The sequence below is a fragment of the Podarcis filfolensis genome (assembly GCF_964270895.1).
Source record: "Podarcis filfolensis genome assembly, chromosome: 6".
Lineage (NCBI taxonomy): Eukaryota > Metazoa > Chordata > Lepidosauria > Squamata > Lacertidae > Podarcis > Podarcis filfolensis.
Window position 1 is genome coordinate 99050737 of NC_139609.1, and position 18360 is coordinate 99069096.

At 54.6% G+C, this 18360-nt stretch overlaps 1 protein-coding gene across 2 annotated transcripts in view; it reads left to right on the forward strand.

Annotated features, from left to right (window-relative positions):
• SLC12A5 (solute carrier family 12 member 5) overlaps positions 1 to 14584 on the forward strand; it is a 104044-nt gene extending 89460 nt beyond the window's left edge. For both annotated transcript variants that reach the window (XM_083618433.1, XM_083618434.1), the window contains exons 13-26: positions 546 to 664; positions 944 to 1042; positions 1558 to 1677; positions 3301 to 3405; positions 3925 to 4093; positions 4200 to 4395; positions 5188 to 5357; positions 7169 to 7300; positions 7410 to 7517; positions 9264 to 9386; positions 11007 to 11200; positions 11449 to 11463; positions 11652 to 11785; positions 12592 to 14584. In XM_083618433.1, coding sequence (XP_083474559.1) covers positions 546 to 664; positions 944 to 1042; positions 1558 to 1677; positions 3301 to 3405; positions 3925 to 4093; positions 4200 to 4395; positions 5188 to 5357; positions 7169 to 7300; positions 7410 to 7517; positions 9264 to 9386; positions 11007 to 11200; positions 11449 to 11463; positions 11652 to 11785; positions 12592 to 12683 — 1776 coding nt within the window. In that variant the 3' untranslated portion in view covers positions 12684 to 14584. The remainder of the gene's footprint in view (positions 1 to 545; positions 665 to 943; positions 1043 to 1557; positions 1678 to 3300; positions 3406 to 3924; positions 4094 to 4199; positions 4396 to 5187; positions 5358 to 7168; positions 7301 to 7409; positions 7518 to 9263; positions 9387 to 11006; positions 11201 to 11448; positions 11464 to 11651; positions 11786 to 12591) is intronic.
• The last annotated feature ends 3776 nt before the right edge of the window (positions 14585 to 18360 follow it).

The following is an 18360-nucleotide window of genomic DNA, read 5'->3' on the forward strand; positions in this document are numbered from 1 at the left end:
ATCAGGGGAGCCTGCGGGATCCAGCCCAGCATCCTGTTCTCACAGTGGCCAAGCAATTGCTCCAGTGCGAAAACCACAAGCAGGATCCGAGCACAAGAGCCCTGTGGTTTCCAGAAACTGACACTCAGGTGCATTGCTGCCTCCGAGCGTGGAAGCAGAGTAGAGCCATCCATAGCCCTCTCCTCCTCCGTCAATTTGCCTAACCCTCTTTTAAATCCAACCCATTTTTGGCCATTGCTGCCTCTTGTGGGAAGGAGTTCCATAGTTTAACTCTGCACAGTGTAAAGAAAGGCTTTCTGTTCAGCTTCATTGGGGGGCAAAGAGCCTTCCCTTCTCTCTCCACTTTCTCCAGGCCAGCCGTCATTTGGCAAACTTCTCTCGTGCCGCCTTGGGCTCGCCTTTCCTCCAACCCCAAAGGTCCCAGGCACTGCGGCCATTTCTTCCCAGGGGCGCCTCTCCCTCCCTCCTCAGGACCAGGTATGGGGCCCTTTCCTGACCCTCCTCCTGCTCACGGTCTCTCTGCCTTCTCTCTTCCTCTCCCGCAGGTCTTTGGGCACGGCAAGGCCAACGGGGAACCCACCTGGGCCCTCCTGCTCACCGCCTGCATCTGCGAAATAGGCATCCTCATTGCCTCCCTGGACGAGGTGGCCCCAATCCTCTCCATGTACGCCCCCTCCCCCTCCTGGGACCTCTGGGGGCCCCTCTGAGCACGGGGCAGGGGGTCTTTCTCCAGCAGCCAGGAAGAGCCAGACTGCCCAACCACCCCCAGGTCTTGAGCATCCCTCAAGCTAGGGCAGCCCCTCTTCGGTCTGCCAGTGCTGCCCTCCCCAGCCCCACCCTCCCACCCCACGTGGGGCAGTTCCTTCCAGGCACTGGGAAGGGGTGGTTTGAGCCTCCCTCTTTCTCCCCCCACATTCAGGCCCTCGCTTCCCCCCCCCCCCAGGTTCTTCCTGATGTGCTACATGTTCGTCAACCTGGCCTGTGCGGTGCAGACGCTGCTGAGGACCCCCAACTGGCGGCCGCGGTTTCGGTATTACCACTGGTGAGTGGCGAAGCGCCGGGGATTCTCGAGCTGCCGTTCCTGCGGGGCAGCGAGGGGGTTGGTCTAGATGGCCTTGGGTGGCCCCTTCCTGTTCTCCAGGAGGAGCCTCCTGTTGGCAATAATAATAATTTATTATTTATACCCTGCCCATCTGCCTGGGTTTCCCAGCCATTCTGGGCGGCTTCCAACAGAACACTAAAATACAACAACCTATTAAACATTAAAAGCTTCCCTAAAGAGGGCTGCCTTCAGATGTCTTCTAAAAGTCTGGTAGTTCTTCTTCTCTTTGACATCTGGTGGGAGGGCGTTCCACAGGGAGGGCGCCACCACCAAGAAGGCCCTCTGCCTGGTTCCCTGTAACTTGGCTTCTCACATCGAGGGAACCGCTAGAAGGCCCTCGGAGATGGAGCCCAGCGTCCGGGCAGAATGATGGGGGTGGCAAGGGAGGCCTGGGCGGCTGCCGGTGCTCCTCTGGGCTGGGCTCAGCTCTCCTCCCCCCCCCCCGGTGCCCACAGGACCCTCTCCTTCCTGGGCATGAGCCTCTGCCTGGCCCTGATGTTCATCTGCTCCTGGTACTATGCGCTGGTGGCCATGCTGATTGCAGGACTCATCTACAAATACATCGAATATCGAGGGTAAGTTGGCGGGTCGGGGGCTAGCGGGTCCTCCCGGGTCTTTTTCTGGGGGAAGAACCCAGGCCAAGTGACTCCTGCGTTTCAGGGGTTGGGCTAGACATCTCTTTGGGTCCCTTCCAACTCTGCAATCCTAAATAAGATTTAGGAGCCTCCTTCACTCCACTGCTTTGCGAGTTCCAGGGCTGAGGTAGCGGGGGTGGTTTCTCCTCCACCTTTCCTGACCCCTCCCTCCCTATTATTAAATTTATATACCTCAGAGTTTGTGTTGTCTTCCGGGACAGTAAGACACAGCAGAGACTGTGGCGTCTTTATGATATATTGCTCTATTGACGCATATCTACAACCTGCTCCTAGATAATAATAATAATAATAATAATAATAATAATAATAATAATAATAATAAATTTTTTATTTATACCGCGGCCAGAGCCGGACTCAGGGCGGCTAACACCAATAAAATCACAGTAAAAATATAATAGGGGAAGGGGGGGAGAGAAAAGAAAAAAGCCAATTTAAAATACAGGTTAAAATGCAATTTAAAATGCAGCCTCATTTTAAAAGTAGCCCTTAGATCAAAACCATGAGGGGAGGGAAACATAAGGGTCAGAGTGAGTCCAAACCAAAGGTCAGGCAGAACAGGGTCTTGCAGGCCCTGTGGAAAGATGTCAAGTCCTGCAGGGCCCTGGTCTCTTGTGACAGAGCGTTCCATCAAGTCGGGGCCAGTGCTGAAAAGGCCCCAGCCCTAGTTGAGACCAATCTAACCTCCTTGCGACTTGGGACCTCCAAAGTGTTGTTATTTGTGGACCTTAAGGTCCTCCACGGGGCATACCAGGAGAGGCGGTCCCATAGGTACGTGGGTCCTAGGCCGCAGAGGGCTTGAAAGGTCAAAACCTTTAAAGGGATTGCAGAACATTTGCATCCTACGAGGGTCTGGCTTCCCCTTAAGGGCAGCGTTGGATGCAAAGGACAGCAAAAAGCCATCCTCTGCCTCTCTGGCCTCCAGCTGGTCACTCCCAGCTCACTTGCAGTTCTGCCCTCCTTCTCCTTCTCGCTGCAAACCGACTACAAGGAGCTCCCCCCCCCAAAAAAATAACCTGGCCTTGGCGTCTGTGCACCAGCACCTCCCAAAAGAAGGGGTCCCTCTCCCCCTTGCCTGGCAGTCTTGCCCTCTGACGGTTTCCTTGATGGTCATCGCTGGTCTTTGTCCCCCGCTAATGGCCCATCCAGCTAGTTCTGCCAAGCTCCCTTGGCTCCTGAGCACAAGTAAGTCCAGGGGGTTCCCCATGTTTGGCAAAGTTCAATCAGACTTCTGGCTAAATCCTAAGACATAATAATATTAAAGCACAAAAATACACAACATAGTAACCAACAAAAACAACACCCCCACACTCTAAGAGGCCACAAATAGTTGAATCAGTGAATGGCCTGGTGGGAGAGGAACGTTTTTGCCTGGCGCCTAAAGACAAAGCGAAAGAGCCAGGCAAGCCTCCCTGGGGAGAGCGTTTCCCCAAGAGGGAGCCACCACAGAAGAGGCCCTGTTCTCATGTTGTGCCCCCCCCCCGGGGCCTTTGGTGGAGGAGGAACACACAGAAGGGCTTCAGAGGATGACCTTTGACTTTGCAGAGCGGAGAAGGAGTGGGGCGATGGGATCCGGGGCCTGTCCCTCAGCGCAGCCCGTTATGCCCTCTTGCGGCTGGAGGAAGGGCCGCCCCATACGAAGAACTGGAGGTAAGGGAGCAGGACCCTGCCAGACTGACTGGGTGGGTGCGGGAAGAGGGAGAGGCAAGGAGACCGGGGGGGCACCTGTGGGAAGGCTGCTGGGCAGTGGGGTGCCAGGGGCCCTGGATCGGCTGCCCACCACAGCAGGCATAACAAGGGCAGGAGGGGCAGAGATGTGCCTGGCACGAGACATGGAGCAAAGGGAGGGCGTGAACGTGAGGGGGGCGTGAGGGGGGCGTGATTCCTGCATGGCAGGGCGCTGGACTAGATGACTCTTGGGAGCCCTGACTGTTCTATGAACCCTAAGGGATGGGGCAGCAGTGGGAGCTGGCAAGGCAGGAGAGAGGAAGGGGACTTGGGACTGGGAAGGAGAGGCAACGAGAGTGGGCAGCAATCCTCCAATGCTAGTCCTACTCAAGAGGAGACCCACTGACACTGATGGCCATGGTGAACTTGGTTCCCTGCATTCCAACGAGTCTACTCTGAGGAGGGCTCGGCCAGCACCAACTCCCGCCTCCCCCTTCCCAGGCCGCAGCTGCTGGTGCTTGTCCGCGTGGATCAGGACCAGAACGTGGCCCACCCGCAGCTGCTCTCCTTCATCAACCAGCTGAAGGCCGGCAAGGGGCTGACCATCGTGGGCTCCGTGTTGGAGGGCACCTTCCTGGACAACCATGCCCAGGTCCAGCGGGCAGAGGAGGTGAGCAGGGCAGAGCGGCACTCCTGGGGCTGGGGGTTGCAGGGTCCCGATCCCTGCTCTCGGCCGGGAAGGGGCTCCAACTTCTCTCCTCCCTGCTCCCTCGCAGTCCATCCGGCGGCTGATGGAGGCGGAGAAGGTGAAGGGCTTCTGCCAGGTGGTGACGTCGACCTCGGTGCGCGACGGCATGTCCCATCTGATCCAGTCCAGCGGCCTGGGGGGGCTGCAGCACAACAGCGTCCTGGTCGGCTGGCCTCGCAACTGGCGCAGCAAGGAGGACCACCAGACCTGGAGGAACTTCATTGGTACACGCTGGGCGGGGGGCAGGGGCTGGGAGGGCAGAGGGGCCCGAGGGGCCAGGCCAAAGGGGGCCCACCGACTCCAGCACCCTGCTCTCACAGGGGCCAAACAGGGGCCTCTTGTGCGAAACCCACAGGCAGGATCTGAGCACGAGAGCAGTGCTCTCCTTTCCAGCAACTGCTACTCAGGCGCATTGCTGCCTCTTGCTGGGGGTGGGGGGCATGGCCCTTGTGGCTAGAAGCCAGCCATGGCCCTCTCCTCCTCCCCCATGAATTGGCCCAATCTTCTTCCAACACCATCCAGGTCAGTGGCTATTGCTGTCTCCTGCAGGAAGGAGTTCCAAAGATTAACGATGTGCTGCAGGCAGAATCACTTCTTTTCATCTGCTCCCTGTTCACCTTAGGGTTCTCTGCCATGTTAGAAACTCAGATATATAAGCGAGGCACCAAGTGGCTCCTTAAACCAGAGTTACGGTTGCCAAAATCGAACGTCTAGTTGCCATTTTGTGGCCAGGCGGTTCTAAAGTTGTGTTTTTCAACGCACCTTTTTGGTTCCGGAAATTCATTCCGATTGTTCAGATAGAATTATAGCGTGTGAAAATGGTCTGTCTCTAAGGATCCCCAGCCATGCACCTCCAGATGATGGAGACATCAGATGCTGTCCTGGCACCTGGGCATCTTCGCTTGGTTACAGGAGGCCAATAACCGGGTGCAAAATGTGTGAATTTCGAGCGCTGGTTCTCTGTCCTCCCTCTCCTCTTGTGGGTGACGCTTCTCTCCCCTGCCTGCGCCCCACAGAGCTCGTGCGAGAGACCACCGCTGGGCACATGGCGCTCCTGGTGGCCAAGAACCTGGCCATGTTCCCGGCCAACTCGGAACGCTTCTCGGAGGGCCACATTGACGTCTGGTGGATCGTGCACGACGGAGGGATGCTGATGCTGCTGCCCTTCCTGCTGCGTCAACACAAGGTATGTGGGGAGACGCCAGGGGGTGACGCACTGAGATCCCTGCACTGCAGGGGGTCGGTGCCACAGGAGGGTGCCGGTTGGTAATCACACAGTTTAAAGACGGAGCTAACTCTTTACAGTCGTGCCTCTGCTTACGTATCCCTCCAGTTACGTAAACTTTGGGATACATAAGCGGCAAACCTGGAAGTATATTTCCAGGTTTTTGCCGCATGTGCAGAAGCAGTAGACCGCTTTGCGCAGAAGTACTGTTCCACCCTGCACGTGCGTGCAGAAGTGGTCTCTCCGGTTGCGAAAACCTCAGGATCCGGCCAGACCTCTGGAACGGATCCCTTCTGCAACCAGAGGTACCACTGTATTAGCAAAAACACGATCTTGACTTGGTTGAGTGTCAGGCCCAAGGAGAAGAACAGCTTGTTCTTGGTGGTCTTACTCCATGGAAATCAGCTGTTGAGATCAAAGACCCCCACCTTCCCCCTCCACTCCAGGGTTTCCCCAAGTAATCTGAGGCTGTGCCTGCATGCCGCCAACCTCTCCTCCGCCCTCTTCATTCCTCTTCCGGTTCTGGGAGACCAGTGGGGAGGGGAGCTCATGGCAGCAGGAGGGGGAGAGACCTGTGACTCTTCACCTGCTGGACTCCTGTCTGGCCCTCCTCTCCTGCTTCAGCTTCTGCCTCTGATTCTGGTCTTCTCTCTGCCTCTGATTCTTCTTGCTCACTAAGCCCTGTTGCTTCTTCCGCTTCCGACATCTCCTCCTCCCGATCTGCTCCTTCTTCTCCCTCTGACCCCTCGTCGTTGTCCCACCCCCACCTCCGGGCTCTGGGCCTTCTTCCCTTGGGGTTCCCTTGGGGGTTCATCCCACTGTTCCTCTGTGTCCAATCAGTCCAGGCCAGCTGGACTAGATGGTCCCTTGGGACCCTCCCAACTCTGCCATTCTATGCTTCTACGAGGATGGGCAGAGTTCTCAGCAGGGACACCCAACAACAAATCCACTCTCTTAGCGACCACAAATGGCTGTATTGGAGCTCCAGTCTCTTCTGACGGCTGCTGGGGAGGAAGGCGCACATGTTTTTTTTTAATAATATTTTTATTGCAATTCCATTTTTAATATTTAGATGCATTCTTATTATCCACTCTACTTTTTGCTCTAATGAGCCTATCGCCCACCTCATGGCTTTCAAAGCTCATCTTTATATCATAGCAGTTATACATCTTCCATTTTATGTTTTTCTCATTCAACTTATCTCAATTTTTAAGTAAATGTAGAAAAGGTAATAATCATTGTCATTACTTCTTACAACCCTGCTCGTGTTTTTAATTGCTTACAGTGATCCTTCAAATATTGTACAAATTCACTCCAGTCTTTTTGGAAAGCTTGATCATGCTGGTTTCAAATTTTCCTGGTCAGCTTCTCCAGTTCCGCATAGTCCGTCATCTTCATCTGCCACTCTTCTATTGATACGATAGTCTTTATTGTCATTGTCCCATACAAAACAATGAAATTGAAAAAATCTACATCAGACATTCAAAAACCAACAAGCCTGCTATCCCAACCTGGTTAGCCCCCTAAAACCTCTGATACCCCTTATTTAAATACAATATACTCCCATAGAGACTCCTTACACTGCGTTTAAAACCAAAATCGCCTTTGGATAGAAACTGTTTCTCAGGCGGCTAGTCCTAGTCTTTATCGCTGGTATTTCTTGTTGCTTCCGTGTTCTGCCAGGCCTTGTCCCAGGAACGAGTCCCCTGAGCTGGGCAGAGCTGGCTGTACGCTGGCTCAGTGGTTCCACCGCCCCTTTTCCTCCCACGTAGGTTTGGCGCAAGTGCAAGATGCGGATCTTCACCGTGGCCCAGATGGACGACAACAGCATCCAGATGAAGAAGGACCTGACGACTTTCCTGTACCACCTGCGCATCACGGCCGAGGTGGAAGTGGTGGAGATGGTAAGGCTGTCAGAGGAGACGGCTGCTGGATCCGGCCAGGAGCCTGTCTGGTCCAGCGTTGCGTTCTCACTGGGGAGTCCCCATGTCCCACCCTCTCCCTCTCCCGCAGCACGAGAGTGACATCTCCGCCTACACCTACGAGAAGACCTTGGTGATGGAGCAGCGCTCCCAGATCCTCAAGCAGATGCACCTCACCAAAACGGAGAGGGAGCGCGAGGTAAGTGGCCGTGGGGCTGGTGGGCCGCAATACCCCCTCCCACTTATGGGCTGGGAAGCACTGCAAGGTCTCGTGCAAGCGCAAAGGGAGAAAACTGCCCTGCCTGAAGAAGGGCCTGGGCAGAGAGGCCGGGAGGAGAGAGTCCTGCTCTCTTGCAGCGATTCCTCCGTGCACCTTAGAACTGGGTCCGATCTGCACCTGCCCTCGTCTCACAGGGGCCAACCGGGGGCTCATTCTGGGAAAACCCACAAGCAGGATTTGATCACAGGGGCATCTTGCCAAATGCAAGGCGGTTCTTTTAAAATGAGATTCAGAAGTAACACAAAACGCGAGTGAGTGAGAAGATTGAAGGTTTTTATTCTAAACAGCAAGCAATATATACATGCCAAGCAAGCACCTCAATCTGCCACTTGGAAGCCCTCAAGAAGTGGCGAAGTGGCTCCCCCAGGTAGCCTCAGTTTGCACAGCCCCACAGCCATCAGTCCGTGCATCAGCAACTATGCCCCAAACTATCGGATTTATAGATAGCTAGTCTGTTAGCTTGTGTGGCTTCTTCGACAGGCTACGCGCAGATAATTCATTAGCCATCCTCTCCCGGTGCCTCACTTTCTCCAAACAATGTCCGACATCAAGTAAGTTGAGGGTACCCAGCATTATCACAGATTAGGGCACCAAAGGCTGTTCTCAGCCATCAAAGAGCTGAACAAGAGATAGAGAGGGGGAAGCAAAGAGAGGCAGGGAGGGTAACCATGTCAGATCACTAGATCTCCTGGATCGATTGCCCATATAGGGAGAGGGAGGGAAGAGAGCCGATTCAGCTGCGTGGCTGCAAGAGAGGATGAGATCACTAACTCCTTTTTTTTTTTTTTGGAATATATTTTATTAATTTTCCATACATTCGTGCCACATTAACAGTTTACAATAAATTTTCCAATTTTTTGACTTCCTTCAGCTTCTCTGCCAATCATTCAAATTCTAATTTTTTAGATACACATTTCCAAATTTTGATATTACCTTTATGCTTACCCCCCTCTTATATTTTGCTTTTTTGCAATATTTCTTGTTCTATTACAGAGCTTCTTTAAATGCCACTAACGTTATTTGAGATCACTAACTCCTTGAAATACAACTATATTCCAGACAGATAGCCCACACACCTTCCCCTCCTGTGGCTTCTAGAAACATCACTGCTTCCAGCTGGGGAGGCCAAGCAGAGCCCTCCTGGCTAGTAGCCCCCCCCCCCATGGCCTCTCATCCTCCATGGATGCCTCTCATCCTCCCTTAAAAGCCTCCAAGCTAGTGGCCATCCTTGATTCCTGTGGGAGGGAGTTCCATAGTTGAATGAAGCACTGTGTAAAGAAGGACTTCCTTTTCCCTGCCCTGTCTTTCATCTTTTTCACATCTCTCCCCCGTAGGCCGTCTATTATATACTATACTTCTCACTACACAGATCTCAGTGTCTCTTGGCCAGCAATGGGTGCCACCCTAAAGCATCTCTCACAAGGGGGGGGCACACAGAGCGTTTTAAGGGTGTGTTCAGATGGGGGGTGATATGAAGAAAACCTGTGCATGTTATATGAGCTTTACAACTGGCATCTTAGCCTTTGCCCACACGGAGCCTGAGGATGAGTTGGACGTCTAGCAGATAAAACACCTGGCGCACAGCCAGAGCCTGGCACCAGCCTGGCACCACCCATTGGGGCAGCTCCCTTGCCAGTGGCCTCTCCTCTCCCTTCTGCTCCCCAGATCCAGAGCATCACGGACGAGTCGCGCGGCTCCATCCGGCGCAAGAACCCCACCAACACGCGCTTGCGCCTCAATGTCCCAGACGAGCAGGTGGGCGACAACGAGGAGAAGCCGGAAGAAGAGGTGAGGCTGCCCAGGGGGCGCTGGGGGTCCGGGCTCAAATGCCCAGAAGGGGCAGAGGGAGGGAGGGGGCTTCTTGACATCTGCAGTTTCTTCTAAGAATAGAGCTTCTATTAAATAATGTGGGAATAATGTGGGAAAGATAGTAGGAGAGGGTATATTGATTAAATATTGTCCTTCCTCACTCAGGTTAGTGAGCTGGTAGCAGAGCACATTCCCTCGTACACAGCAGGAAGCCAGTTGATGAATTCGTGAGAATCATTAGAGTTAAGCAATCCAGCCTGGCTTGTCCAGATTGGATTGTTCCTGGTAAATCCCCCTTAACGTAAAAGTAAAGGGACCCCTGACCATTAGGTCCAGTCATGGCCGACTCTGGGGTTGCGGCGCTCATCTCGCTCTATTGGCTGAGGGAGCCGGCGTACAGGTTCCGGGTCATGTGGCCAGCATGACTAAGCCGCTTCTGGCGAACCAGAGCAGCACACGGAAACGCCGTTTACCTTCCTGCCAGAGCGGTTCCTATTTATCTACTTGCACTTTGATGTGCTTTCGAACTGCTAGGTTGGCAGGAGCAGGGACCGAGCAACGGGAGCTCACCCCATCACAGGGATTCGAACCGCCGACCTTCAGATCGGCAAGTGCTAGGCTCTGTGGTTTAGACCACAGCGCCACCCGCATCCCGCTGAATCCCCCTTTGTTCCCTCTTAAAAACAATAACAACACAACAGTCTTCTTTAAAACGTATGATGAGGTTTACTTACATTCAGTTCACAGTGTGATCCTGAAGGAAGGCTTGAGCTTTTAGTTCCAGTTACAGAGAAGGGTGTGGGGTTCATCCTCTTGTGAGGGATGGGCCCAGGTGCTGCTGGCTGAGAACCAGCAGAGAGCAAAAAGGCATCGAGAAGAGATGGAAGCAAGACAATGGGTTAATGCCGGAATGATAAAACTGGAAAAATAAGAGAGAAGAAAGCAGGAACAAGTGAAAGAACCTTCTCTCAACAGCCAGAACATGGGAAGTCCTCTGCAAATTTTGCATAATTGGCTTTATTGTTTGTATTATGATGTGGCAATATTTGATTTGATATCAATTGGAATTTTATTAATTGAAAATTAATAAAAAATATTTTTTAAAAAAAGCAGAGATGGAATCCAGAGAGTCAAGAGAAAGATGGCTGGGTGACTAGCCTCTTTGTAGGGACCATCTACCTGGTCAGACACAAGGGGAGGAAGTCCAGACCAGGTGTAACAGGAAGTCCTCCTGGCTGGAGCACTCTGGGCAAGCAGGAAATGACTGCTACTGCTTCAGTGAAGTTACATCCCACAAATAGAGAATCTGCCCAATGAATCCATTTCCAGTTAACCTGATTAAGCGCCAAATGGTTGCAGCCCTGAAAAAGAGAGCGATCAGAGTAGGTAGGGACCTCAAAGGTAACCCAGTGCACTGGTGGAATCATGGGAAGGGACCCCTGGGGGCATCTAGTCCAGCCCTGAATCTCAACTAAAGCATCCCTGACCACGCAGCCTCTCCAAGGCAGAGACTTGTGGGGCATGGCCTCGATCCTGACTGGGGCTGTGGAGGGTCCGTGCCCTGGCCCCACCCTCTCCCGCCCTCCTCCTCTGCCACAGGTGCAGCTCATCCATGACAAAAACGCCACCAGTGGCTCCCCGTCTCCGGGCGATGAAACGGAGGCGGAGGCGGAGCCAGAGGCCGCCCCGGAGAAGGTGCACCTCACCTGGACGAAAGACAAGCTGGCCGAGAAGAACAAGGGCAAGAGTCCCGTCAGCCCCGAGAGCATCAAGGACTTCTTCAGCATGAAGCCGTGAGTCCCAGCGCCAGCGCCTCTGCCCCCCGGGCAGGAGGGACCCACTTCTGCTCCTGCCGGGGCATCGCTTGGGCAGGTGCTGGAGAGGCGCTGAGGGTGCAGGGAACCAGGGAGGCTGCTGGGCAGAGGGGAGGGGGCTTGGTGCCAAGGGAGGGGGTTGCCAGGCAGCTGGGCATCCCTGGCGGGCACCAGGTAGTCAATGACCAGCTCTCTCTCTTCCTCCTTCCTTTGCCTGACGCTGCCAGGGAGTGGGAGACCCTGTAAGTCTTTGCTTGGGGCTGCTCTGCTCTGTGTCGCGGGGGGGGGGAGAGCAGGGGGGCTCTCTGGCCGGGCTTCTCTCCCGCCCCACCTCTGTCGTGGGGCAGGGCAACGCTGGGCTCGGGCGGGCAGGGTGGGGTCCAAGGAGGCTTCTGGAGCCAACCGACCAGGCCCCCTCCGTCTTCCGCAGGAACCAGTCCAACGTCCGGCGGATGCACACCGCCATCCGCCTCAACGAGGCCATCGTGAAGAAGTCCCAGGACGCCAAGCTGGTGCTGCTCAACATGCCAGGGCCCCCCCGGAACCGCAAGGGGGACGAGAACTGTATCCTTCCCTGGCAGAGACCCCCCCCGGGCACCTGGGGGCAGGGGCATTTGTGGGGCGTCCCAAGAGCAAGGCTTTTGCGGGGGGCAAGGGCAACACAGGAAGAGAAACTGCAGAGACTCTGCCTTTTAATAATAATAATAATAATAATAATAATAATAATAATAATAATAATAATAATTTATATTCTGCCCTTCCCGGTATAAAAACCAGGCTAAGGCGGCTAACAGCAAATATAAAACATTAATTAAAATGCGACTTAAAAACAGCATAGGTAAAAGGTAAAGGAATCCCTGAAAATTAGGTTGCGGCGCTCATCTCGCTTTATTGGCCGAGGGAGCCGGCGTACAGCTTCCAGGTCATGTGGCCAGCAGGACTAAGCTGTTTCTGAGCAGCGCACGGAAACGCCGTTTACCTTCCTGCCACAGCGGTACCTATTTATCTACTTGCACTTTGACATGCTTTTGAACTGCTAGGTGGGCAGGAGCAGGGACCGAGCAACGGGAGCTCAGTCACGGGGATTCAAACCACCGACCTTCAATATCAATATCAATAAAATTATAAAATTCAGGGGTCATTTTGGGAAAAAGAAAAGAAAAAAAAAACAAAACCCCAGTCAGTAGACATCCAATGATCACCAGGGCTAACTGGCCAAGTTGGTCCTACCTGGACAAGTGCATTTAGAACCCAAAACGGCAGAGGAGAATCAGGTCCCTGGTTCTTCTGGGGAGGGTGGGCCAGGGCCAGGGTGGGAGCCTCTCTTCTGTGCCCTGGGTGCCCCCCCGCTCCTTAACTGCCCCCCCCAGACATGGAGTTCCTGGAAGTCTTGACGGAGCACCTGGACCGGGTCTTGCTGGTGCGCGGTGGCGGCCGGGAGGTCATCACCATTTACTCCTGAGAAGCTGGCCGAGGCCGTTGCCCGGAGGTCTGTGCCCCGCCTGAGAGCCCCGCCTGCCCCTTTCCGCACCCATCTCTCCCGGAGAGCCAGCAGGGAGGGCCCGCCGCCCAACGCCGCTCCACTCGTCTCTCCGCACGTGAACTGCAGCGCCAGGCGCACCCATCCAAGCACCGCGGCCGCCAGCTCCCGCCCAGCGGCACGGCTGCTACCGCTGACCCATAGATCGACCTCGGTTCTAGGGCCGGCGCTCGCCGTGGGGCGGAGGGCGGCCGCCGGCAGCTAAGTGACTTCCCCGGGAGGCCGGAGACTCGGATGCGCCGAGCCCCTTGCCCTGTTCCTGCCTGCTTTTCTATCGTTGCCTTTTGTCGGGTGTGCTCCTTGCTCCCCCCGCCCTGTCCCCCCCATCCAGCCCCCCAGGTGGGGAGAGGGCACCAGCCGAGGCCACCAGCATGCTTCTTCCCTTGCCAATGCTGGACTCTCCCCTCCCTGCCCTCCTAAGACAAACCCCCTCTTGGGGACCAAGGCAATGGGGCTGGGCAGCTTTCGTAGAATCGTAGAATTGGAAGGGACCCCTGGGGTCATCTAGTCCAACCCCCTGCTTTGCCCTTTTTGCCCAGGAGGGCCTGGCAACTACTGCTGACCCCCTGCAGGCTGCCTGGGCTTAGAATGGCAGAGTTGTCGAGTGGGAAAGGGGGTCATCTTGTGTCCTGTCCCCCCGCCAAGCCCCTCCAAACCCGCCAACCATTTTGCACTTTGCTCTTCCCGTCCGGCCCAGAGGGGCACTGGGCCGCAGAGATGGGTCTGTCTGCCTCGTCTCGGACGGAGAAGCCACGCCTTTTGGGGTCCGCGTTTCCTCCTTCCTGCCAAAAGGGACGGGAGAGGAGACAGGACAGACCCCACTGGGGCCCCTGCAAGACCACAGCCCCTTTGCACTTTAGGACTGGCTTTCCCAGCCCATGGGGATGGGCTGCCAGGTGACACACACCCCAGGGGCCACAGTGGGGGCGGGGCCCCCTCTCACCACCCTCCTGCTTCTGTGGCCCCTTCCTCACCCGCTGACATTCCCCAAATGCCCCGTATGGGATGGCAGTCTCTCCCTTGGGGGAGGAAGGTTGCCTCAGCCGGATGCACTTAATGCCCCCCCGCCCTCCTGCATGCCTCCCCCCCCCCCCGGTTCTCATCTGGCTCAACAAAGGGCTAAGATGCTTTGGGGGGGATTCTGTTTCCCCCCATCCTAGAATCGCAGTGTTTGAAATGGGACCCCACGGGTCATCTAGTCCAACCCCCTGCAATGCAGGAATTGCAACAACGAAGCCTCCCTCCCTTGCCTCCCCCCGAAACGCGTGACGCAGCCCCTCCCTCTCCCCCTCCCCCCCCCCAGTGTCCGCTGTGGGGCTTTTAACCAATGTGAATAGTCCTCCGTAGCCAGAGGGACGTCGCTCTGCCTGATGTGGGGCTGTATATATTGTAAATAGCACAGGACATGTATTTTTAAAGGGGTCGTATTTATGTGGGGGGGGGGGGACAGAAACGAGATGAAAGTCTATACATAAAGAGAGAGATCCAGCGGGTGGGGTGGGTGGGTGGCTGGCCGAGACACCCCCCAGGCGGGGCCAGGAGCCAGGCCTGGACCGCTTGGCGAACGGGCGCCGCACACTTCTCCACACGCGCTGTGCAGTGGCAGGGAGTTCCGCTGAGACCGGGCGGCGCCGGCGGCTGTTTCCTCCTTTGTGCACTTGTCTCTTCTTAGCTTCTTAGGGTTCTTATCAGGGAAAAGGGCCAGAACCACCTGAACCTATTTCACAGCAGATCTGAGCTTCCACTTCCGAGTGCGGCCTGCTAAGCTTCAAACTCTCCGCATCCCCCTCGCCCTGCGCCCCACCAGGCAGCTTGGCCCCCGGGCCTCCTGGGCCGTGGCTGGAGCAGCAAAGAATTGGGGAGCTGGAAGGCACACCCCAAGGCCATCTAGGGCAACCCCCCACCATGCAGGAAACAAGAGTTCAAGAATTACCGCCAGACAATCCCCCGGCCACCGCAGGAAAACCTCCAAGGAAAGAGAGCCCACCCCCACCCCCCACCCCGCATTGGAGAAGATCCAGTGGGTCCTCCAGACCACCCCTGCAATGCAGGGCTCACAGCTTCCCATCGCCTGCACCCCTAGCAGCTAGATCGCCCCTTGCTGCCCCTTCACCACCCACCTGGTGGGGTTGCATCTGCCCCCCCACCTGCACTTTCCATGTTGGGTGTTCAGAGGGTGTGACTGACCCTCCCTCCACCTCCAGAAGGCCTGGGGGGTTTTCTTCTCCCGCCACCGCACGGCTGGCTCCTTCCCCTCCCAGCTGCCCCACTCCCCCCCCCATATCTCCTAGTCCCTCAGGAGAGGGCCACGCTTAGCAGGTGGCACTGCATGCGAGTTTACACCCCCCATTCTGACCCTGCACGTTTGGCCCCTGTGTGTGTGTGTGTGTCCCGTGTGCCGCTCTCCCCTGGAGCCCCTTCAGCCCCGTCCGCCCAGGGAGAACGCAGGGTCCTCTTGTGATGGGGGGGGGAGGGGGCAGGACATGCACCTCTGCTGGAGGAGGTGGTTGCAGCGGAAACGGGACCAGCTTCAGAAACAGCAAAAAAGGAGAAGGTAATTTTAAATCATCCCCAATGTGCGCACTGAGAAGGGGTCTCCGGCCAAGGCTCACTCCTCGGAGAGTCCCGGTCCTTCAGAATTGCCGCTTCTGAGAAGGGAAGGACCCAGAGGCCCTATTTGTGTTGGTTAAAACACACTCCCCCCCCCCAAGCTCCATGTGCAATATCTTTGTTAATGAATGTTCCCACCAGAGTCGGCTCATCCAGTAACCTTTATAATCCGATCACCGTAGCTAACCTGTTTTACGTCCATCCAAGTGACTCTTGATTCGAGTGCAATATTTCGATAGCTTTCGTGAGCTCCTCCATCGTAGGCTTTTGTGTTCTAGGGATTTGTGTGTGCAAAGCAACGCCGATCAGTTTCCTCCCTGTAAATAAACCAGGTTGCCGATCCAAAGGAACGCGCGTTAGGCTTGCCTCTACTTTTGTGCGAGTGTTTCTGTGGGCTGCCTGGCTACCGCCCCCCCCCCCCGCGCTGTTCTCTATGCCAATAGATATCCATGGGGTCGTGGCTCCTCCTCTGTTGACTGCTTGTGTTGATGCTTCTACTGTATTTTATTTTTTAGATTCCTGTCTGCACAAAATGCAATAAAAAGGATTTTATTACACCCTTCATTGGCTGCGGGCAGCCTGCTTATGTCCTGGAGGAGAATGTTGCGTGTGTGCAGAGTCCGCTTTCAAGCGGCACATAGTTAACCCGTGGAACTCGCTGCTGGAGGCACCAATGGTCCCCTACCTAGGTGACTTTAGAAGAGTGTGAGTTCCTGCAGGAGGGGCATCCCCTGGGGTTTCCAGTCATGAGGCCTATGCAGATGCAGAAGGGGAGAAAGTCTTGTGGTGGGACGCTTCTGGCTGGATTTCCCACAGGCCACAGAGAGAACGGGATGCTGGACTAGGTGGGCAACTGGCCTGATCCAGGACCTTAGGTTCTTATTTTTACAAGCAGTCGACCGGTGCTGAGCAGGCTGGAAGGAAACCAGAATGGCCTTCCCGACAGCTTGCACTGGCCCAGCTCACAAGGCCCAGGGAGGGGAGACAAGGCTCTCTGGAAACAGCTCTTGGGGTTCTGCCCCCCCCCCCGTGACTGACCTACAGCTGCTGAAGACCTGGAGGCAGGATAGGGCGGAAGAGGTCTTTGCTGTTCTGCGTTGCCATCCACACGGAGGGGCTGGGTCTCCTGGCTGGGGCGAACGCTGCAGTTCCCTTCCACCGGAGGGGAACTGGGCTGCCGTTGCCCACGGGGAATGTCAGTGCCATGGGGATAGCTTCCGTTTCTCCAGTGCGGAGCTGCTCTTGAGTGGGGTTCAGGCGCTGCAACAAGCCTAGAGAGCAGGAGCGCAGTAATAAAGGATTGAGGACTCAAAGGTACAGTTTCTAAAACTGAGTTTACAAAAAGGTTTGAAAACCTAAATGGCAAGTTTTAGACACAGCCCAACTTGAAGAAAGTCAAGCACAGTAATAAAGAGTTGAGGACTCAGCTGGGAAAATTTTAGTATTGCCTTTACAAATAGGTTTTAAAAACCTAAATGGCACAAATTCAAAGAAAGGAATACAAGATAAGCTGTTTTAGATTTTTAACAAACTCAAGAGCAGGGCTGAAATGCTCCCATGGTCTAGATGTTACTGCTGATGTTAAAGACTGCTGGGGGGGAGGGACTCACGTGCCCCAGCACTGAAAGACCACCTGCCAGGCCCTCTTGGAGATGCCAGGGGTTACAACAAACACAAAAAGGAGCTTTTACAATTACTGCCCAACGTTTAGAAAACCGTTTTAGCAAGCCGTATAAGTAAAAAGCAGAATGAAAATCCTGCGCTGGGAGGCTCTTGGCACACGTTCTCCCCGAAGGACTTGATCTCAAGATTGCAGAGCTAACCTGAAGGCCTCCGTTGGGGAAGAGCCCATTTTGGGCAGGGGGGGGGGAGACACTGTGAAAGAGATTTGTTTTTTATACTTCTTAAAAATATCTAAGCAGGGGGCAGCCTCCCAAAACACAAGCACCTGCCCACATATAGGAAGCTGCCCCTGTAGCAGCAAGGCAGGGGGCCAGCCGGTGTCCTGAGATGATCCACGGAGAGGGCTGGGGGGGGGACGGGACAACTTCTAGCCATCATGGCCATGCTCTGCCTATGATCAGAGGCAGCAGTGCTCCTGAATATCAGCTGCTGGAAGCAGAGGAGGGCGCTCTGGCGCTGGAATCCTGCTTGCTGCTTTCCTGTGGGGGCACCTGGTTGGCGACACAGCGAACATTACAAAACCATCAACATTACAAAATTCCAGCTGTTTTCTACTCGGTCTTCCCCAATACTGTATCGAGCCCTGGCCTATGTCTTAAAGGTACAAGATCCCTCAGTTAACAAAACCATACGCTGCTAAGTTTTGCTAAAATGAACCACCTCAGATTACAAGTATGGAAGAGCATGTTTGAATACTCTCATATATCTTCTTCTTCTTCTTCGATCACTCGCAGCCGAGTAAGATTGTCTTCCATAAACACCTTTGGCGTATAGAACACTTGCAAGTCAAGGACACAATTACTTTTTAAAAAAAATTCAGTTGTAGTGGAGCAATGGAGACAAGTTGTTCCTACTGCTTGGGGATAGGCAATTTGTGGCAATATCACAAATTATATGGTCTGTTTTTTAGTATACCCCAAATCCTTTGCTTATTCAGGGCCACCCCACATTTTCTTCAAAAAATTGCTTTGCACAGGGAACTCTACCATAGAGTCATTGACATTTTCAAAAGCAGTGGGTCCATGGCTTGGCTTTTGAAAAACGGGGCTCCACGGTAATTAACTAATTACCCTGATCTGCCTTGCATGCGCTGGGAGAAAGGCAGCAAGATTGAGGAACGTTAATATGCCCAAGGGCATTCATGAAAATTTTAGAAATACTTGCTAAATATTTTGGTGGATATAGATATACGTTAGGAACCTTGGAAGCGCTTGACATGGAATCTGGCCTTTGGCCCAGCGAGGGTGCTCTTGGTTTTACACGGACCTCCCTGGGGAGATGCTGCTGGCAGGGACCGAATCCAGGG